Raw genomic sequence first — 24767 nt, forward strand, 5'->3', positions numbered from 1 at the left:
AGAGCATTCTTTTTAATTTGGTTCAAAACGCTTTTAGAGCATTGATTTGATTTGGTTCAAAACACTTCTAATCATAGATAAAACCATTTAATGGCTAAAAAATTTTCAAAAACTTTTCATACCTACTTTTTTACATTCACATTTAAACAAAAAGAGTGAAGTAGTACATTTAAGATATCTTAAAGTTGAATCAACGCCTTAAAAATATTGTATTAAAACATCATAAAAGTTTGTACACATCAAGTTTAGAAAGATATTGCTCTAATAAAGTCATACTTTAAGGTAACATTAAATATATTAAACAAACACTTGGCAGAGTTGACTTTAATTAGCATATTTTAAAAAGGATTTAGCTATGGTCAAAGAAGAAATGATAAAAAGCCTTCAAGGAAAAATAAAGATCCTGGTGGTACCGTAGGATACCACAATCCTTCTTAATGAATCTGTCTTAAATATACTCAAGTACAATATAAGATTTGGCAGATATCCACTTGCAAAGTGCAAACTACATAGCCCAAAAGTCAAGGCAGGAAAAAAAAATTCTTTAGAATTTTTGTACATGTTTAAGTGTATTAAAATTAGGCAATTTTGAAGAGCATAGATGAGACTTAAGACTTTACAAGCAGAATATAGTGAGCTGTTAAAAAAATGGTAGGGCAAACATTTTTATTCTGATACAAAAATATTTAAGAAGTGTTCATTTTTACTATTTTTACTAGTCTAAGAATCTTATGGTGATTTTTTAACTATTTTACTGGTTGTAGTCTTAGGGTGGTCCTTTTTAATTTTTTATGGGGTTTTGTTACCAGTGATGACATTTGATCTAAAAATGCTACATCCCCCACAAAACGTTGGAAGTTCTAGTAACAGATTCTGCAATTGTCTGCAACATTTTTACACATTAGTTTTTGAGTATTTGTACTTATCTCACAAAGAACTTATTTAGAAACACAAAGTAAATTGCATTTGAGTTGAGTTAGATATATTCAGTAACCAAATTAATACATGTTAACTGCAAATAATGCCATAACAATAATAAATATATATATTTAAGTGTTAAATTATTAATTTGATGAAGAGAATTTTCCAGGAGTTTCTATGCTGATTTAACAGTTTATCACATCGAAATAAGATCTTTAAATGTATTCAAAGTTGGAGCATTTACAGTGTGCTGTGTGAGAGAGTTCCGATGGACCACAACTCTGTTTGTAAAAAAGTTTGATCTCTCCTCACATCCTCTTACGAATTGACGGTTGAGCTGTTTGTCATGACCACGCAGGTTGTATGTCCAATTAGTTGGTGCTGTGGGACCAAAAAATGAACTTTGTCAATGTTGTTGAAAATCTTGAATTGTTGGATTATATCTCCAAGTAAACGACATTCTTTGAGGGTGGTAAGTTTGAGTACCTGCAGATGCTTTATTTTATCCAAACGGCTGAGCCAGAAAATAAAGATTGTCTAAAGATAGAGTTGAGTGGTATTGCAAATACTGCTGTGCAGTTACGTAAAACACGTGGATGGATTCCATCTACACCAATTGATTTAGTTTCTTCAAGATTACTTAGATGATTTTGAATGTAAAGTTAATGAAAATTGTGAACCAATTTTCATTAACTTTACATGTTGCTTGAGTACGATCGTGAAATGTTGGCATACTGCCATCAGGTTCAGTTTTTAAGACAGACTGAAAATAATTATTGAGGGTGGAGCAAATTATGTTTATACCTGTTGTAATAGTGCCATTATCTTCTTCGATTGAACGAAGAGAACCTTTGACTTCTTGTTTACTTCTGACATAAGCATGCACATTTTTTAAAAAGATTTTGAATCTTTGATGAGCTTCTCCTCGTGGTCTGTTATCGCCTTATTTATGTTCTTCTTTACTAACTTGCAAGCAAGTTTATGTTTTGTTTGAAGTGCCTCATGTTTTTTGCAACCAGCTGCAATATATTTACTCTAGAGTTTCTCTTTTTTTCGGATAGTTTCAAGTACTTCTGGCGTAATCCACAACGGTTGATTTTTATAGAACGGTGAAGTTGTTGTTGGAATGAATTTAATGACAGCTTCGTTGTAGTTTTTAACTAGAATCTGGTAATTTTCATGCACAGAGCTTCCATTGAATGCTTTTATCCAATCTATAGATGTTATGTAGGCTAATAAAGAATTGTATTCAGCTTTGCTCCAGATAAATAATTTTTTTATCGGAGTAGTTGTTGTGTTGTGCCCCATCAAAGCAAAGAATCCATGCATCATGCAATGTACTTGACCTCCTGGCATATCGCCTAGATGATCTGCTCTAGTGATATCTATGGAGCAGTCTGGTTTGTCTGAGATTATTAGGTCAAGCATGCTACTAAACGGGACTCCCTATGCTGGCAATATGTTGGAAATGTAACCAGCTGCGTAATATGGCACTCATTGAGACATTCTTGAAATTTTAGATCAGTTGGGTGTTTGTGGGCTACATACACAATAGCTGCTACAGCACTTCCTTCTTCAATGGATTTGTAAAACATTTCTTTAAGATTGAAATCTCCATAAAAAAGCATTGACAAGCAGCCTAGTTTTTGAAGAACAGTTTTTGCTGCTAATATGGTAGCTAAAACACAAACAAAGTAGTCATCGTTGAAGTCGTGAGGACGATAAATACAACTAATGAGAATGATATCTTTCCCAATTTTTATCACACGCCATATTTGTTCAATTTTGGGCAAGTTAAGTTGGGTAACATTAGTTTCTCAGCTATGATACTATCTTTGATGTAGATGGCAACACCGCCTCCTCTGCAAATTCTGTCCATATGATATTGTTGAAAATAACGTATCACCCAGTAACTCTTCTGTGGAGCAACATGATAAATGCCTTGTTAAATTGTTTTTTATTGTGTTAGTTTTAATTGTAGGATTTATTCACGTGTACAGAAACCGGGTGGGGATGAATTGCTATTGGACAATTTTAATTTTCTTAACCTCAGTACCTCTGATACCAAAGTAGTGAGTACCAGTAAATTTGTTGTTCTCTTGCGGTATTTCTTTGTTTAGAATGTTTCTTTTTATGAGTAGTTCTTTCCATTTAAGGAAGTCTTTCTCTGAATTTTTCTAAGAAAGTTAAGTATGTGTAAAGATGTTAATACTATCTGCTAGAGTTTAATTTATCAAGTTTTTAATCTTTCTTATGTTACTAACCATATTTGGATTATAGGGCTCAGTCTTATTTAAAGGAATGGCAGAGGCTTCTATACTAAAAAAGGTTGGTAGACCTAGAAAAATTTCAATAAAGATGTATCTATTAAAACAGAAGAGCACTCAGAACTTTGATTGGATCAAATATATGTATTTTATATATATATATATACAGCCCTCTGAATTACAGTCGACATTTAACAATGCTGACCTAACTACTGGTTTAGATGTGTTTTAGGTCAGAAAAAAATTGCCGACCTTGTTTCGTTGTTTAATGGTCAAACCTTTGTTTCATATTTTTTCTGCCGACCTCATTTTTCCTAATTCCGAGGGCTGTATGTATGTGTGTATATATATATATTTCATATATACACTTATCAAAAATAAAGAACTTTATTACCAACAAATACACTAGTGGCGATAGGAATGGACACCCCTGTAATTTTTACCATTTTTCTTAGAAAAGTTGACATATCATGCATTTGGTGGATTTAATTATTTATTTTTATATTTAAACCACGTCATCTATTATTTGGCTTATAGGAAATTGCAAATTTTAATCGTTTATATAAATTTTAAACATAACTATGGATTATTATTGTTAATTGGTGTCAAAAATGAGTCATTGCTCTGCTAATGAGTTTCTCTATTAAAAGGTGAATGTCTCATTATTTTTGTGCTTTTGTGAAAATTAGTCTATTTATTGCGATGACTAATAGTTAATTATGTTATTAATTAACATTTTTATCCATAAATCTTTTAAGCTATAAATACAAGATGATTGTTTTGTAGTCATTTAGTTGAGTTTCAACAATTGCTGGTGAAAAGTTGACAGTGCTCTTGAAGATTTAGTGTGTTTTTTAAAATTGTACTTTTATTTACAATGGCGAAAGAATATTGGTCACCTACAAAGCGATGCAAAGCTGTTACATTACGTGGAGAAGGTTATTCGTACATGGAAATCGCCAAAAAGTTGGGAAATGGAGCAACAAAATCTGGAGTGAGGAAGGTGTGTGAAAGGTTTAAGGCAACCAATACCTTATAAAATATGCCAAAAAATGGAAAAATTAAGAAGACAACTGCCAACGATGACAGGATGATAATGAGGCTTGCACTTAAGAACCAAAGAGCAACTTCAGCTGAAATTAAAAATGATTTAGAGGCCGCCGGAGTTTCGGTTAGTTCAATAACAATTCGCCAAAGGCTTTTTGAAAATGGTTTAAAATCAAGAAGACCCACAAAAAATACATATTTAAACAAAAAATAACGAAAGAATTGCTTGATTTGGGCAAAAGAACACAAGGAGTGGACAAAGGAAGACTGGGCAAGAGTTATTTGGTGTGATGAAAGCAAGATTTCCATTTTTGGAAGTGATGGAATCAATTATGAAAAAATTGTGAGAAAAAGGCCAGGTGAAGATCTTTTACCTGAGTGCACATTGGTTACAATGAAGCATCCCATAAGTGTAATGGTGTCGAGATGCATGACTAGAGATGCTGTGGGTTGTATCCACATTGTGGATGGTATTTTAAACGCCAAAAAATACCAAGAAAACATTTTAGAAGCCAAATTACTCCCATCGATTGATGATTTGTTTGAGGGCAAAACAGAAACCTGTGTTTCCAGCAGGACAGTGCTACATGCCACACCGCAAAAACTGTCAAAAATTGGATTAAAGCCAAAATAATAAACATTTTGAAATGGTCTGGAAACAGTCTAGACCTGAATCCGATAGAAAACCTGTGGTCTCGACTGAAAAAACTTGTTAGGAAAGAAAAACCTGCGAACAAGTGACAATTAATAGAGGCCATAATCAAGTCCTGGTTTCACGTGATCAGCACTGAAGATTTGGGCAATTTAGTGGACTCAATGCCTCGTAGGATTGCTGCAGTAATAAAAAATAATGGATATCCAACAAAATATATATATATATTTTTTTTTATAAGCCACTTTTTTAATAACATGTTTTGTAAGCTGTAAAACGTAAATTTACCATAATTTGCCACTTTGTCATTAAATTGTTATATGTTTATATTAAAATTGTGAATTTTAATCAAAATTTTAGTTTTTTTAAATCTAAACACATCAAAAAATAATAATCAATATATAAAACTGCATAAATATGGTTATTTTCTTTTAAAAAACACACCAAAGTGAAGTTTTCATATATTTTGAAGGGGTGTCCATTCCTATGGCCACTAGTGTAGATTCATGTTTTAGGTTTTAGTGTGGTCTAAACTCACTCCATTACATTTATACTTCACAAACCCTATATATTTTAAACTTAGTCAGGGTCTCAAACTGTTAACAAACCTATTATTTTAATATGTAGACCAAATGGTTAATAAAAATACAAATGTTTTAATAATGTAGGTAAAAGCTTATTTTAAAATCAATCTATCAGTTTTATCATTTAAATCAAATTTTATGAAACAAAACAAAGATTATTAGTTTATGATACATAAGTTTGTTAGGTATTAGAAAAAAATATTATAAAAATGAGGCTGTCAAGGATGTAGTGAAGTTTAACCACAATTATACAAAAGACCACTACAAGAAAAAAGAAAAAAAGATAAAAACTTAAGTACAAAGAAGTAACATAAATTTTGTATATACCAGAATCTGCAGTTTTTGAAGTATCTAAGCAAAACCAACTTGTTCTAATGTTACTTGTTAAAGGTGTAAATCGTGATAATTTAAATACTCCATTAGGAATAGCCAAATGAATATTGATAAAATAACTTTTTAAACTTTTTCCTAAAAAATAAAAGATTCAATTGAATAACAAAATGCATATGATTACATTATTGAATTTCTTTGACAAAAAATTTAAGAAACAGCATGTCCTACTACCCAAATTGAACTGCATGTTTAAAAATAATTTTGGGTAATGATATTTATTAAAGTTATTTATTTATTTAAGTTATTAATAATAGTTATTAAAATAATAAAATTATTAATATTATTTTGGTTAATAATAATCTAACTTTGATGTACAAAACATTTTACAGAATTTCTAATAATAATAAACAATTTCATGGAAAATATAAGCAGTAAGTCTTATTAGTATATACATTTTTTTATTTTCTATGGCTTTTTTTAATTAAAGATTCAGCTATACAATCAATACTTGTAAAAATATTTATTTCAAGGTTTCTAATTTTAAATTATACTGTCAAATATCATTTAATATATCAAACAATGTCTCACTCAATAAACTCTGAGATGATTTTCAACAATATATAAACTTCAACACTGACTCTTATTTTTCTGTAACCATTTTGATGTTAGCTTTGTAATATTAAAATAAAGATTTTTTCAAACAGAGCAGCCATGGCGCAGTGGTAGGGCACTTGCGTCAGAAACAAAGGATCTGTGGTTCAAAACCCACCTCTGGGCAAGTTTTGCAACATCGGTTAGGAAGGAGGCATGAACTTCCAATTAAATGCTCATCAGCAGTGCTCTGCAATAAGTCCATAAGGACTTCTTGGGACACCTACATAAAATTATTAAAAAAAAAAAAAACTTTTTTCCTCAAAAAATGTTTATGAATATTAAGACTCTGATATAAAACTTTGATAATTTTTTTGTTATATTTGATGTAGGTAATCTGCGGTGCTTGAACTAGACTGAGCAATGAAAGCCCACAGAGAAATATGAAACATTTCTATGGAAAAAACTATTTATATAAAGGAGGATAAGTAATAAAAACAAAGAAAAAACGAATAGATGTTCAGAATAAACACAGATTTATTTTAGGAAGAAAAAGCTTATTCACAATCATAGTCAACAGTAATTTTATTGTTAAAGTATACCTAAAACATATCAGGACACATAAATTAGTAAGTAAACATAAATTTTCATTAAATACAAATGTTTAACTTACTTGAAAAAAAATATACATATGCATAGAGATATCATTAATTAAAATAAATAAATATAAGATGACAGGAGGTATAAGATAAAGAAAAAACATTGCTTTTGTGTAATCATAACTTATGTAGTGGTGGTAATAAACTTTTCCTCATATTCGGGCTTATTATTACTGGAGTTTCAAAGAGGCTCAGCACCAATACCTAGCTTATCCTGTCAGATAAACATCATCGCCATTTATGCTTCACCCTGCGATTTATGTCTACTCCATACTGCAGTAAATAAGGACTTCACTACAAACAGCAAAAACCCTACTTTCACCCAAATTTGTAAAGCACTAATATTTTTTGAAGAAACAATACAGATAATGAGAGATGTGAATTCAATACCAAATAATATAATAAATTTAAAATAAAAAATATATATGTATATACATATACATACACACACAGGGCGAAACAAATAATTTTTTTTTGTAAACGTTAGTGTTCGTTTCTTTATTTATCAACGAACATCTAACTCAAGAGGCATGAAAAAGGGCCTTTAGAAAAAAAATTCCCACTTTTTTTCTAAAAACCCTTTTTCTTTTTTTAGAGAAATTCTAGATATAGAGGACTTTTTTTTTAGAAATAGATGGTTGTGCACCACCACTTCCAAAATTTTTAAAAAAATTTTAAGCGAATGCCAACGTTTGCTAGTAGTAAAGAAATGTGACTTTTATTTTTCTGTCTTATTTAAACAAACGTTTGCACATTTGTCGATTTGTCGCGCCCTGACATACCTAAATTAAATGTTGCTAATCAATCAAAAAAACAGTTTTTAAATAAAATATAGCAACAACGATGAAACAGTAAACGAAACCACTACAACGTCAAACATCAAAAACTACATTGGGTGGCAAAAAAATTTTTACTTATATAAAAAATGACAACCTAAAAAACTAACATTTTTACATATATATACATATATACACATACATACATATACATACATACGCATACATACACATACATACATATACATACATACGCATACATGCATATACATACATATGCATATATACATATACATACATACACACACATACCAATGGCTGTCAAAATAAGTATCGAATGTTCTAGTACAATAGAGTCAAGTATTACTAGAAACCAGCGTAAAAAATTCTGTCCCCAAACCATATCTAGCTAACCCAGCAATACTTCAAATTACCTATGATGCATTTAACCTTTATACATAGGATTTATATTATCTTCTGGTTCTAAAAGCTAGCTCAGACATGTTCCAGAAACAAACACACTCTCCTGTAGAGCAATTATGTATGTAACCATATCTATATGTTTTAGTTATATTACTAAAAACCAGCATAAAAAATTTATCCCTGAACCATATCTAGCCAATCCAGCCGTACTTCATATTACCTATGATGGATTAAACATCTATACATAGGATTTATATTATATCCTGGATCTAAAAGCTAGCTCAGATATGTTCCAAACATATCTGAGCTAGCTAAACAAACATATTTTTATGTGGAAACAACAATTATGTATGTAACCATAGTTCTGTTGCTTTGGTACACATTAAAAAATAAATAAATAGGGAAGCACACATTAAAGTAGTATCATATAAAAAACATAAAGGATGAAATCAAACAAAGACATTTAGTAAAGACAGTTCAAAAAGTTTTGCCACAATGTTTGAGACTATTGAGACATTAAAGGTATTTTGATGCTGTGCATACGTATACACCGTGAAAATTTTTTGGCGAATAATAAGATAGTTGTTGCTCGCTAGCCAAAAATTCTGTCCAACAGAGATAGAATAATGTTTTCGTTATATTTGATGTTGGTAATCTGTGGTGCTGGAACGAGACTGAGCAATCAAAGCCCACAGAAAAATATGAAACATTTCTATAGAAAAAACTTTTTATATAAAGGAGAATAAGTAATAAAAACTTTGATAATTAAACTTAAAACTATGAATACTAAGTTGACTGTAAATTCTATTAAAAAGCATCAAACTTTTTTACAAACAAGTTTAAAACATTTCCCAACCATTTTACTAGTGTCTGTCATTCTTTGAGACAAAACTTAGCTTAGATTAATGAACCTTAAATAAGCCAAAATAAAATTCAAACATTTTTTTTTTCTATTTCAGAGATAAATTTACCAACAATAGAATAAGTTGTTTCAGAGATACACATTTTCTCTCTAACAATATCCTTTTGTCTTTAGTTCTTTATATCTAGATAATACCTGCCCAAACTATCAATCAATTAATATGTGTATTTTTATATAAACATTTAAGTAACTTTAACAAATTTTAACATAGCAACGCTGATAAGATTTATTCCTATGAATGAAATATAGTATATGAAATATATATAAGATAAAAAAACCTGTGTTAGAATAACAATGCATGCTACACTAGAATAACATGTATTGTATGTAACAAAATAACTTAGTATGTAACAATGTATACTACATTAAAATAACATGTATTGTATGTAACAATGTATACTAACAGAATAACAGTTTATACTACAAAAAACAAACAACCTTTTAAAGTCAAACACAGAATAGGTTTGTATTGGTTATAAGTACAAGAAAAATGAAGAGAATCAGTCAATTCCCAATCTTTTAAGTAAAATGCAAGCCATGATAAATATGCAGCTCGTTTAAAATAATAACGAAAGTTTAAGCTATCACGAGGCTGAAAACAATCCTAAAATAAAAGTCATACAAATTATAAACAAACAAAAAAATTGTGAAAAAAATGAAAGCAATCTGAAAAAATAATTATAATAAAACATACTTAAAATAAAATAAAAATCTATTTAAAACATTTAATAAAATTACCATAGGCATTTCAACAGCAATATCAATAGATGTTCTAGGTTTTGTCATGGTTTTTAATAAATAACTTCCAATCACTGTAATTTCTTTTGGAGCTATATACCTAAATTTCCCTTTAATTTTTTCTTTTGATATATAATGAGGAAGGGGAAATTCCACACCTCTTGGTAGACAACTGCCAGATATCTAAAATTAAATTTATAAACATTTTAAAACTTGCAGTTACACTCAATCAAGTCAAATCAGAAATATTTAAAAAAGAAAGTAGATGAGAAAAATTACCTCGTGTTCTTCAGTTTGCGAACATGTACCTTTTATAAAAGTATTTAACAAGTGCAGAGCATCATTTATTTTTTTAACTTTTTTTTCTTTTAAGCAGACCTCTTCAAGAAGATATTGAATCTAATATAAGGTTTAAAGATTTACTACTATATTTCTAATATTATCTTATATTAGATATCTTTATAATATCTAATATAAGAGAATATATCACCTATTTCTTATATTCTCAAATGTAAAAGAAATTAGAAAAAAAAAAAAGTGATTAATAATAAGTAAACTACTTATTTGATCGTGCCTTCTTTATATTTATATTTCTATATGCTTCTTTATATTTATATATATCAAAATATCTATAATTTATTAAATATAAATTATATTAAATACAACATAAAACAAGTAAATTAAAAGCATGAACTAATAATATTTATTTTTTTCATTATATTTTAAATTTACAAATTTTTTGAGCAGTTTTGAATTATTAACTAATTTTAATTCCAATTCATTGATTCTTTATTTAATTACTAACAAAAACTGAAATTTTTTTAAAGTTAAGGCTAACCAGGAGCACTACAATGTATATGCAAACTTTACGCTGACAACAGCAAGCTACTTAAAGCAATAAAAACCTTTTCCAAAACAATCAGTTTGCAAAAAAACATCGATATATTAGTAGAATGGACAAATATGTGGCTTACGGAGTTGAACAAAGAGAAGTGCAAGTTTATGCACATTGGCCAACAGAACCCTCAGACTATACAATGACAGAAAAATGAAAACAAATATTGTGAAACAACAGTAGAACGTGACTTTGGCATCAAGTCAATACAGCAGCAGCAAAAGCATACAGCAGAACATACTTATTTAATTCAATTTAATTTTTCAATATTTTGGATTTTTACTAAATTGTAAATTATTACAAACAAAATAGAGAAGTGTAGGCTATCATAATGCATATATTACATATATGCATTATGCAATTCAACTTCTCACCACATTTATATTGCTACTACTACTATTACTATAAAAAATCAAACTCTAGATTTTTCATATATATACACATACAAATATATATTGGGCTTAATTTTAAAGCATTACAAGTATACAATTTACTACACGTTAAGCAATTAAAACGACTTTTCAACAGTCATTATAACGACTTATAATTTTATTTTATTTTTTATTTATTTTTAAATATTTGAATTAGTCTAAATATTTGAATTAGTCTTTTAAGCAGTAAGATAAAAGAAGTAATTAATTTTATAAAAACCACATAAATGTTTGAATGATGATTATAATAATAGTTTGTTACAAAAGTCTGAAAATTACATGCGATATAATAACACAAATGAAATTAAGTCAAATAATTATGAAAACAAGGAAATCTAATTTCTATTTCTAATTTATTTACAAATATTACTTTATATTGTTCAATAATAAAATTTTAATTTTTCTTAAAAAAAAACTTTTATCACAATTTTTTTCAGCTTTCCTTCATTCAATTCTAAATATTAAATTCCTTGTAAAAGTATTCCAAAGCTGCATCAAAAATCTTGCACAAAATGTACATTAAACTTTTTTTTTTAAGGTAAGTGAAGGCACAACAATACGTATTTTTAAAAAAAATGGTACTTGAAAACCCAAAACAATCTTTGCTTTCGCAACAAAATCACTGGTAAAGTACTTAAATAGAGTTTTTATTTTTGCAATAAGTTATATTTTTTACTTGTTACTCACTAACTTTTAAAATAAAAATCATTACTAGTGATTACAAATTTAAGAAAGTATAATAAAAAATAATTTAACATATTTTAATTCATTTATAAAAATATTTAGTGAATTAAAATACCAGTTTATAATTATTGTAAAATAAATGTAATATTGAATTTAGATATTTAATAAAAAAAAAAAAACTTCTTATATTTGCATAACATTTCTACATTGTTTTTGTTGAGTTAATTTTTCAATGAGGTACTTTATTGTCACAAAAATATAGAATAAATTAAAGCTAAGAATTCTGGGATGAAAATGTGAACAAATAATTTAAAAAGCTAAGAATTCTGGGATGAAAGTGTGAACAAATAACTCAAAAATGTATAACAAGGTTATGTATTATCAGCTGCAATTATGCTGATATAAGATTAACAATTAATGTTGCTATGGTAGTAACATACTTTTGCATAAAATCTCAATTGCTTTTACATTTTTAATGATTTGTTTCAAATTTTTTAACAATTCATTGTAAACTGTGCTTTTATTATCGGATCGTTGTTGTTTGAGTATTTTTTCGAATTCTTACCTTAATTAAATTTTTTTAACACCGCTCATTGAACAGCGTAGAATCTATATCAAAAATATAATATTTATATTAAAATGGGTAAAAAATTAGATATAAGTGCTGCTACAAAGAATGAGATAAAGTTACTTTTAGAAAATACCACACTTCAGATTAATGAAATTGCTCAAAAACTCAAAATTTTGCCTCAAACTGTTGGAAGAATAAAAATGAGAATAAATAGAGGCCAAAATGTAGTGGAAACCAACAGAAAGAACTGCATAGGTATTATCAAAACTACTAAGAGAAATGACTGGATGCTTTTACAGTTGTGTCAAAAAGGTCGGAAAAAGTCTTCTGTAGAGTTAACGCAAGAATGGAATGCCATGACAGGAATTACAGTCAACCCAAGCACTGTTAGAAGACGCCTTTTTAATAATGGATATAAAGCTTACAAGCCAATAAAAAAAGTTAACCACAGCAATGAAGAACAAGAGGTATGGTTGGGCTCTTGGTCACGCGCATTGGACAATAAAGGAATGGTCTAAGGTTAGCATTACAAAGTTACAAATTTAAACACACATACAACTGTGAATAACTAAAACAACAACCTAAATAAATTATTTAAGTTAATTAAATTAACTGCATCTTATTAGTTTGTTAGCAACAACTTGAAATTGATTTATTTACGTTTATTATGCTGCAATATATTTTCAATTATCAATAAATTATATCGTCACTAAAAGTGATCTGTTTGCTACAGAAGCCTTTTATTTGTATAGGTTTGTTTTTCTGATGAGTCAATGCTAGAAGTTATGGTTGAACGAAGACCATTGTTCAAAGGAAGAGAGAGGAGACAAATCTTCCGGAATGTTTTCAAGAAACAGTCAAACATCCTCAAAAGATAATGTTTTGGAGCATGATATCGGTAAAAGGGACTGGATGATTATACTTTGTGGAAGGAATGATGAGACAAGAGCAATACAAAACCGTTCTAAAGACTTGTTTAATTCCCCAAATGAATGCATGGTTTCCTTATGGGAATGCAATATTTATGCAAGATAGGGCTCCAGTCATACTACCAAATCCGTAATGAAACTTTTGAAAGACATTAAAATTTCCATATTGCAATGGCCTGGTAACAGTCCCAACCTAAATCCCATTGAAGGACTATGGAATGAACTCAAAAGAGAGGTCATGCGAACAGCTTCAACCAATACAAGAGACTTAAAAGAAAAAGTGATTCAAACATGGCACCACAGTGAACAAATCAGTCGCTTTTGCACCGAATTTATTCAGTCAATGCTGCGTTGTATTTCAGCGGTCATAAAACATTAAGGCGGACATACCAAGTATTAAGTGGTTATATCAGTCAATTTTGTTTATGCATTTCTGACAATTCTTTCATGGTTTTTACTTATTTAAGTCAATTTTTGCATTTTTATTTTCAATTTTTGTTTTTATTGTTGAATTGCAATAAAATTGTTATAAAATACTATAAAATGCAATGTATATATATATATATATATATATATATATATATATATATATATATATATATATATATATATATATATATATATATATATATATATATATATATATATATATATATATATATATATATATATATATATATAATTTAACTATCAAACAACTGATACATAAAATATATATATATATATATATATATATATATATATATATATATATATATATATATATATATAATTTAACTATCAAACAACTGATACATAAAATATATATATATATATATATATGTATGTATATATATATATATATATATACATATATATATATATATATATATATATATATATATATATATATATATATATATATATACATACATACATACATATATATATATATATATATATATATATATATATATATATATATATATATATATATATATATATGTATATATATAATTTAACTACCAAACAACTGATAACACAAATTTAACTATCAAACAACTGAAACGAAATGCAGAAATACACAGTAATTATTTTATTCATAAACATTTAAGTGTGTAAAATGTATGACTAACCTGCATTCTAAACAAATTACTTTTGTATAAGTTCTCATTTTCTCTTAGCTGGTTTAACTCTTCACTTGTCGGAGCACTATAAAGAGACGTTTTTTTTCTTTGCCTTTCTTCAGCTGACAACACCTTGATTAAAAAGATATATGAAAAAAACTTATTTTTAAAATTTTCAAGAATACTTAACTTATACCTAACTTGCTTGAAAAACTTACAAATACTAACTTTGTTATGATACTTTCAAATATCATAGTTATTACAGGAAAAATAAAAATAAAAAAAACCTTTGTTGTGTTTATCTTTTTCTTTTTAACTTTTATTAAATTAGTGTTTTGTGCTTCAACTTTTCTTTTCATTTTAAATCTATTATAATTAAAATAAACATAAACCTATTTTAAAATCAAAAAAATTTCTATTTGTGTACGTTCCCTTACAAAAAATAAGAAACCCAAAACTGAAAAATTAACTCAAATAAAAAAAACTACTTAAGATAAATATAAAATTAGAAAAATTACCACGGACAAAACAAACCTGCCAAGATAACACTATGCAAACAATGCTCAAAAAAGAATCTTGTTGAAAATCCCTAACAAGTTGTATTACTTACTGGTATTAAACAACGCTTTTTGATTGATGATGCTACAACACCTCTAATTAATATAACTTTGGCTCTGATAGTTACCTACAAAAACATCTAATTTGACTGGGTTATTTTGTCTTACACTCCTTTGACAGGTTACCATAAGAAAAATAAAACAAAATTTAAAAAAATGCATAATATGCAACCATTTTTATTTTTTCCATTTATGGTAAAATATATAAACATGTTAAAAGTATGGCAAGATATAAAAATCAAACTTAAAAAAATTACTTGTTTTCTAGATTTTTGAAAAAATAGTGTTTCTGAATATTATCTTGGAAAGCACTTTACTTAGAATAGATGGAGGTCCTAAAATTTGTTTAAGCAAAATGTTTTTCTATCTAAAATTAAACTTAAATTCCAGATTAAACAAAAAATTTTCAAGAGAATATTTTTTGAATAATATTGAAACTATTACATAAAAAAAAAAGTAATTAATAGAGAAGAATGCAACTTCATTTGAAATAATATAATTATTTTATTTAATATAATAAAATAACATGGTATTCTATAAATTACTATAACAAGGTTAATTTCATTTTTTTAAAGTACAAACAATCTTTTACTCTTCCATATCAAATCTTTTTCTTTTTCTTTGCGAAGATATAACAACTGAACTAAACAGTTTGCCAACATTACCAATTTGCCATTCAATAAAATCTTTTAAGGCTCTTTGCCCATTATCAAACAAAACAATTTCCATTTCGTCGAGCTTTTCTTTCATTTTAATTACATTATGATGAGCTGCATTTTGACAGTTGTCCATAATTTGACGAAATCGCTTCACAAAAATTTCTAGAATAGTTCTAGCTACTATCCCGGAATCTGCATGTTGGAAATGGAGCATTTTTAAGCCAAAATTGTAAAAGTAAGGCCCCAATTTATGCAAATCCAAAACATTTGGATCAGCTTTATATATCTGTCTGAAACTCTCAGTGAAGATCTTAGGCAATTCAACTGATGCAATAAGTCTCCTGCGTGTGCAAAGCTCAAATGCAAGCCAACAAGGTACTTCCATCTTGGTCCCTTGTTGGAGATGCTCTTCAGATGTGCTAGGATCTAAAAATCCAAGTCTGTAACAAGGCAGCTCAAATTGAACAGGAACTTTTTCTTGCATTGTAATGATATCATCCAAATCATAGTAGTAAACACTTAAAGGTCGCGGATTCAATCCTTCTGTCATAATGGTTGCAGATTCAACTCTTCAGTCATAAAACTTAATGGTTGCAGATTCAACCCTCAGTCATAAAATTTGCAATAAATCTACTCCAATAAAATGCAAATTATTTGCTTAAACTTAAATATTCATAAAATTTAATATACAGTTAATTAAAAAAACTTTTTATATTTTTAATCTTTTTTATTAAAAACTTAAAAATATATTTTAAGCAATAATATTTAATAAAAATTACTAATGGTAGTTTATTATAAAATAACCAGCTCTTTATAATATTGAAACCATTGATTTTTATTTACATAAAATAATTATGAAACCAAATTTTAACTAAAAAAAAATCAACGACGTTTAATTGTTTCTATTTACTAACACACATTTATGATGGTAGTATCTTTTAACCTGAAAAAAACTATAATACTATTTAAGAAGGAAACAAAAAAAGGAACAAGCAGAATAAACTCTTAGAAAAAATACAAGCATCAATAGGTAGTAGCAAGTACAATAGGTAAGGAATATGATAGAGCCATGAACTTTTTCAAGTTAATTGAAACTTGAACTAATAAATAATAGTCAAATATAAAAAGATTCATCATGGCTACAAAATATTAACAGGTAAAAATTATATAAAAATCAGGGATGGGAATAATCAGAGTAGAACTCTGATCCATCCCATCTTAGGATCAGGATTCCCATATTAGTATCTTTACCTAGACCTATATTTAATATTTTCTTTTAAAGAGAATTTTTCTTAAAACTTCTGAGAGAGAGGGTTTGCTTTTCCCAAATAAATTAAAATAATCTTTAAATGCTTTATGATTAATTCAGTTAAAGAAAAAAAATTTAAAATACATATAACATTAGTAACAACATATAAGCCATAATTTAAAAACATAAATATGTTATTTCATTGAAATGTATATTATAAATATACCAACTTCTCTATTTATTGAAAATGTCAGAGCTAAAAAATGCTTTATCTAATATTAAATCAAGTGTTTTTTGAAAAAAAATATTTAGTATTTATTCTATTTACTTCTTTTAATGTAAACAATATATATTTTTTCCGAATTCATTTTTGTTAGCACAAAACTTATTATATAAAATATCTCAAATACTTGATGTATCTCGCGACCTATAAGGGATTCCCCTTGATTTTAAATCTTTAATAATATCAGAAGGCAGCTTTCCATAAACAGAAGTTGCATAACAACCAGGTCTAAGCTTATCTATTCTTTGCCATTTAGCCACCCAACTATCTTCAGGTGTCATCATGGAAATAATACCATTAAAATTAGCACTAGTACAAGATAGCGTGTTTTCATGGTCTCCTTTTAAATGGAGATATCGTTCACAATTATCACAACCATCTCGTTCAAACTGCTCTAATGTTTTTACCATAGAGCATAGCAAACACGAGCGTAAATGACGCAGTTCTTTAGGCACACTTTCCAGAGACATACTTCAACTTTATAACTATTAAATGTAATTTAAGTAATCTAGCTGCAAAAAATATTTAATAATATAAAATATCTTTTTATAAAAAAATTACTTAAAACTTTAACAATTAAAACTTGTTTTAACTTTTGAATTTAAATGATTCTCTCTTAACTAAATGATATATATATATATATATATATATATATATATATATATATATATATATATATATATATATATATATATATATATATATATATATATATGATATATGTTTATATATATGATATATATATATATATATATTATATATATATATATATATATCAAATATATATATATATATATATATATATATATATATATAGATCTATAGTTTGTTGTCTTTGGGAAGAGCGGAAGGAAAAAAGTGATTCTTACACCAACACATACGTCACTTTTAATTACTTTTGACTTTCCTCCAACATTTTCGTGTTGGACGAAAGTCAAAACCATTAATTTAATTACAAATTAATTGTTATATAAAAAAACCACAAAAACGCAAATTTAATTGACCAGAATGTTTTTAAAAACATTCTGAATGTTTTTAAAACATTCTGAATGTTTTTAACAATATAAACAATGTTTTTATTTTTATTTTTTTTAATAAAATGTTTTTATTTTTATTTTTTTTAATAAAATGTTTTTATTTTTTTTTTTTTTACTGTAAATCATGCGCGGAGTGTTGCTACATCGACTATCTTATAGCCTGACTCGCAAGGGAGTGCTGCTACATCGACTGACAAATAGCCTGACTCGCAAGGGAGTGCTGCTAGATCGACTGACAAATAGCCTGACTTGCAAGGGAGTTCTGCTACATCGACTGACAAATAGCCTGACCCGCAAGGGAGTGCTGCTACATCGACTGAGGGTTTGGTTGGGGCAGGCAGTCTATCATTAATAAAAAAAAAATTCCGGTCTTGCATTTTAATTTTTACTTTTTGTCAACAAAATATGGAAAAAACTTTCAGACAACATCTAAGGGTTCTATATATATATATATATATATATACATATATATATATATATATATATATATATATATATATATATATATATATATATATATATATATATATATATATATATATATATATATATATATATATATATATATATATATATATATATATATATATATATATATATATATATATATATATATATATATATATATATATATATAAAGGCTATTCTAGGAAAAAAAATTGGGCAGCCGTCCCTATCTGTATTGGAGAAATTTATCGGAAAAATTGCCGCACATAGACGTTTTTTTGAAAAAAAAACAAAAAATTTACAATATACTAAAAAAAACAAAAAAAACCCATCAATTTTTAATTACTCAATTAAAAATTACGGTAGACAATTTTTCTGATAAATACTCAAGTTTGGTGGACATGTCCAATAAAACCTAAAGAAATTGGATCGAATGCCATTACAGACCACATTTATAATATTTTATTTTTTCAACTTGACCACGGCAGTATTTTTTAACAAATTAAGGCGTTTCAAAATGCAGCGAAAATAAAAAGAAAATTTAAAAGATAACTTACCTAAATAAAGTAAATCATAAAGAAAAAGAAAAAATCTAAGATCAAAAAACTTTGAAAAGGAAAATATTTGACATTTTTCAAAAAATACTATACTATGCAAAATGATTTGTAAATTATTATAAATATATTAACCCCATAAGGACCGATATTTTTTCAAAAAAATGCACCAAAAAAATCAATTTTTTTTTAATGCTAAGAACTTAGATATTGACATATTAAGAATAAAAAAAAAGTCTGTTATAAATCTAAATATTATTAATTTGATTGATTCTTAGTTGATTTAATATAATAATATTGTTATAAGATTATTTTCACCAATTATTACGGGCTAATGAAATGAAATACATAATGAAATGAAATCACCAATTATTACCATAATGAAATCACCAATTATTACGGGCTAATGAAATGAAATACATAATGAAATGTAAAATAATGTAAATAAATTACTATGTTTACTAATGACTTCATTAAATAAAGTAACAAATTAATTCTAATGGTTGCTTACAATAAATCCATTTTATTTAAATTATGAAAGAATATTTTATGTAATTACATTTATATAAATATGAATCTTTTCAAACTTTTTCTATGAATACTTTTATATACACTTAAATTAGGGTGATTCTGAAAACAACCTTTTTTTGAAATTGTCTGCTGCCACCCCCTAAATGTGTTCTATGTAATAAATTAATACTAAATTTAAAAAATTTTTGAATAAAAATTTTTTTTAGGGGTTGCTCAAGACCCTTAAACATCAGACAGGTCCCTAATATTTTGAAAAAAAAAGTTCTTCAAAAGCATATCATGTTGGGTCTCAAAGGAAGTGAAATTTTATAAAAATTCTAAAAATAATAATCATTTTATATATAGATTACTATTTTAAATTTTATGGTTTAAAAACTACCATTTTTTAACTAAAAATAAAAAAGTACATATTTTCATAGTTTTTTAATTTGTGTTTCCATAAATTTTTTTTACTATTTATGAAGTTTTTATAACATTTCACTTCTTTTGAGACCCAACATTATATGCTTTTGAAGAACTTTTTATTAAAAATATTAGGGACCCATCTGATGCTTAAGGGTCTTGAGCAACCCCTAAAAATTTTTATTCAAAAATTTTTTAAATTTAGTATTTATTTATTACATAGAACACATTTAGGGGGTGACAGCAGACAATTTAAAATAAAGTTGTTTTTAGAATCACCCTAACTTTAATAGCAAAAAACTTTAGTGCGAAAACAAACATTACATAACGTAACTCAAACAGAATAGTGTAAGAAAAAGGACTAATTTCTATAAGCATTAAAAGAAATATTAGGTTAAAGTTTTTATAATATAAATTTAAAAGGGGTTTTAAATGCGAAAATATTTGTTTGAAATTTATAAAAACCATCAGACAATAAATAAAACAATTAATGAAATGTAAATTTTAATTATTAATTAATTACAACATTTTAATAATATAAATGATAAAAACCGGGCTGCTAAATTCAAAAAAATTTAATGCTTAGGCATCTTTTTAAAAATGAATTAGCCCAAAAAAATGATGTATTTTATTGACGTAGCTTTATGTTCAACTTCATTTTCTGCTTTGTATAAAAAATAAAAAGTTCAAAAAATGAAGATTAGATACACTACTGAATTTATTATTAATTTTGGAGCAACTAAAATGAATACAAAATAAATGCATACATAATGATGGTCAGACAAAATGAATGATAGATGTTTTTTTTTTACAGTACAATGTGCCGGACAATGTCCAATGGCTATTTCAAGCCCAGTATATATACACTATTGGGTGTTTATGTAACAAATTGTTACTCTATTTTTGTTACATTAATTTATACAGCATTTTTTTAAAAAAGAAAAAAACAAAGAATAATGAAAAAAAAGATTGCTGCCCAATGACAAACTCTCAGTCAATTTAGACTGAGGGTTTGGCATGTTGTATATATATATATATATATATATATATATATATATATATATATATATATATATATACATATATATATATATATATACATATATACATATATATATATATATATACATATATACATATATATATATATATATATATATATATATATATATATATATATATATATATATATATATATATATATATATATATATATATATATATATATATATATAGGTTACAACCCTCGGAATTAGGGTTGGCATTCAGTAATACTGACCTAGTTCATGACGTAAAAGTGATTAAGATTGTCAAAAATTGCAGACCTCATTTCTATGTTTTATGGTAACCCCTTTGTGTCATTTTTTTTTTGCCAACCTCTAACAGTTTGAGGTTGGAAATAAATTGCCAACCTCATTTTTCCTAATTCCCGAGGGTTGAGGTTATGAATAAGTTTTTGGACTAGACATTGGCCTCGCTTGCTTTTTCTTAAATTCAGTTAAAATTGATCTTTTACTTATTTTACAAGATTTCATTTTAGTTCTTTTTTTTTAAATCTTTGAAACGTTACAATGATGACATTTTAGCTTTCTGGTAACACAATTTTGTTAACAGTCAGAATGATGATCAAACTTTTTTTGTAATATATTGAATGTTGGCTTTTGATGCAATTATAATAGGTCTACTTCAAGATATTTTTCTTTTCAAAGATTTGTTAGCTTTAATAGACCTTATCCAACTGGAAACAGTTGATTTTACCCAAGAGCTATAAAATGGCTGGCAATTTCCTTTATTTGGTTGTTCTGGATTATTTTCTAAAAACTTTTATAAATAAGTCTTAATATTTTCATATTTTCCCAATATTCTAAAATTATTAAATTTAAAATATATATATATATATATATATATATATATATATATATATATATATATATATATATATATATCAACCCTTAGAATTCAGCAATGCCGACCTAAAGTATTTGAGATCACTATCAAAATTTTTTTACAGACCTGATGCCAACCTCAAAAAAATTGAGGTCGGCAAATCATTGCCAACCCCATTTTTCCTAATTCTGAGGTCTGATATATATATATATACATATATATATATATATATATATATATATATATATATATATATATATATATATATATATATATATACACATATTTATACATTAATTTTTTTTGTGTGTGTTAATATTACAATATATTTGAAAAATAAATAATGAATTTCTAAATTCTAAGTATAGCTTGAAATATTCAATGAATGCTATTTTATGATAATATTTGTTATGATTTTGTCTATTATTTTCATAATATAACATAATAGTTATATTATGAAAATAATAGACAAAACATATGCGTGTTTTTGTGCATTATTTTTTTGGAAATATATTTGAAGAGAAAATGTATATATATTTTATCTACAAAAATATTTATATATGATATATATAACAACAAATAACAAAAAATATTATTCATATTTTTTGTTGTCTACAAATCCTTTTAACACAACCTATTTTAACAAAGTTTTCTATAAACTAAGGTGAATTGTACCTATTAGTTATATTTAAGTGATTGATGAGGCTGTATAAATGTATAACATCTCCTCTTGCTGTTATATTTTTTAGTGTGAGGAGATTTAATTAATTTAATCTATTTTCAATGAAAATACGATAATAACATATGAAAATTTCATATGTTATTCCAACAAGAAAATTTGGAATTATATTCTGCTTTGGTTTTTATTATACAACTGATAATAGTTTGCTTTCAGTTCAATGATAATAACTTGTAGTTATATGTATGAATGTAAGTGAATAATGTATGTAAGTAAAATTTATATAGTGCAACAGACTTATAACTTATCCAATATTTTTCTTTAAAATATAATATGTATTTAAGAAAAATATTGGGTACGTTATAAGTTGAATATATAATATATAGAATAAAGATATAACTTACCTAATAACTTTCTTAAATTTATAAACTACCCAACTTTGTAAATTAACTTATAACTTTATTAATAACTTTCATTTACATAAAGTAGAAAAAGTAAAATTACTTTGATAATTAAATAATTTTAAGAGTAAATTAAAAATACCGTAACAAGTTACAATAGCACTGTAGTTAACTCAAGGTAAATTAAAGTCATTAAATAAGACTTGACAAAAAAGCTACTACTTTATACAAGGCAGTAATTTTTTTAATAATCCTATACTTAAATGCGAGGACCGCTAATAACAAGAAAACTTGAGACAGTTATAGAAAAGAAAAGCAAAGGACAATAAAAGCAAGTAGTATATATCATGCATGCAGGCTACATATACTACGTTATAGTATATACCATGCGCATATATACTGTATTGTACCGTACGCATCGTGCTTAAACGGCGCATTAATCATTTTTACCCGCGCGGACTCTAAGAAACCACGAAAAACAATATATATATTGATTAAAAGGCTGAATTAGTTAATTAGAACTTAATTAATAAGAGCTTTCAGAAGTTAGAGAATTTTTTCCCTAATTTTGATTAAAAATATATATTTTATTAACTTTGAATAATTAATTTAAAAGTATTTCAAATTTTTTTAAATAAGTTAATTAAGTCTCAAAATAAACTTTATTAAAACTTCAAATATAATATTTGCTTTAATGAAACTCATAATTTGATTTTATTGCATAAAAACTTTTCTTTTTAACAGGAAATGAACAGGTTTTAAAATTACTGATATTTTTTTAAGCGTTTTTAATATAATATGCTAAGTTCTAAAAAAAATTCAGAAATTGGCAATTTAGGGTAGATTAGGGTATTATGAGCATCTTAAGCGAAAATTGGAATATTTAAAAAATATATTTATTTTTTTTAACTTTTATTTCGCTGATTAAACAATATTACAATTTTTCATATAAAATAAATAACATCGTAAACATAAAAAACCTTTATAAAAAATGTTTTTAATCTTTTTAATTTATAATATATATATATATATATATATATATATATATATATATATATATATATATATATATATATATATATATATATATATATATATTTATATACTGTTATAATCAGTCAGGGACTCAAAGAAGGTAAGGATGATGCGTTTATCATCACAAACTTTTCATAGAGCCCTTTAGTCACTATTGAAATAAAAATAAAAAAATACTTTAATTTTTAAAGAAAAATAAAAAATTTAATAAAATTAAAGATCTTGAGCTTTGTGAACATAAAAAGGTATTAATGCAAAAGCTTAATATAGTTGGAAGAAACGCTCTCAAGTCACTCCTCAACGTTTCAAAACATAGCAAAAATTATATTCATCCCTTATTCTTTATTGAAGATATATCAATAACTATACAACAAAACAAGCTCAACTTATTTATTCGCCTGATGAACAATAAAATTACATTTGATATTATTAAGTCGCAGCCGGAAAACAAAACAGC

The 24767-nt window shown here is 26.2% G+C and overlaps 3 protein-coding genes across 9 annotated transcripts in view; all 3 read right to left on the reverse strand.

The window, feature by feature from the left end:
• LOC136072024 (nucleolar protein 6-like) overlaps positions 1–23370 on the reverse strand; it is a 69751-nt gene extending 46381 nt beyond the window's left edge. Inside the window, exons 1-8 of one of the 7 annotated variants that reach the window (XM_065819929.1) lie at positions 23279–23370; positions 15140–15214; positions 14817–14895; positions 14539–14661; positions 10193–10312; positions 9914–10096; positions 9614–9779; positions 5799–5939 (exon numbers count right to left, since the gene is read on the reverse strand). In XM_065819929.1, coding sequence (XP_065676001.1) covers positions 5799–5939; positions 9614–9779; positions 9914–10096; positions 10193–10312; positions 14539–14661; positions 14817–14888 — 805 coding nt within the window. In that variant the 5' untranslated portion in view covers positions 14889–14895; positions 15140–15214; positions 23279–23370. Of the gene's footprint in view, positions 1–5798; positions 5940–9613; positions 9780–9913; positions 10097–10192; positions 10313–14538; positions 14662–14816; positions 14896–15047; positions 15227–15403; positions 15529–23278 lie in introns of those variants that run through there. The other 6 variants (XM_065819928.1, XM_065819932.1, XM_065819933.1 and 3 more) reach the window with 6 other exon arrangements.
• LOC136092189 (DNA replication complex GINS protein PSF3-like) lies at positions 15631–16485 on the reverse strand. The gene has a single exon (XM_065819936.1). The coding sequence runs from the start codon at positions 16353–16355 to the stop codon at positions 15735–15737; it is 621 nt and encodes a 206-aa protein (XP_065676008.1). The 5' UTR covers positions 16356–16485; the 3' UTR covers positions 15631–15734.
• LOC136091819 (transcription elongation factor SPT4-like) lies at positions 17457–17807 on the reverse strand. The gene has a single exon (XM_065819531.1). The coding sequence runs from the start codon at positions 17805–17807 to the stop codon at positions 17457–17459; it is 351 nt and encodes a 116-aa protein (XP_065675603.1).
• Positions 23371–24767: the final 1397 nt, after the last annotated feature.

The sequence above is a fragment of the Hydra vulgaris genome, chromosome 15 (assembly GCF_038396675.1).
Source record: "Hydra vulgaris chromosome 15, alternate assembly HydraT2T_AEP".
NCBI classification, from domain to species: Eukaryota; Metazoa; Cnidaria; class Hydrozoa; order Anthoathecata; family Hydridae; genus Hydra; species Hydra vulgaris.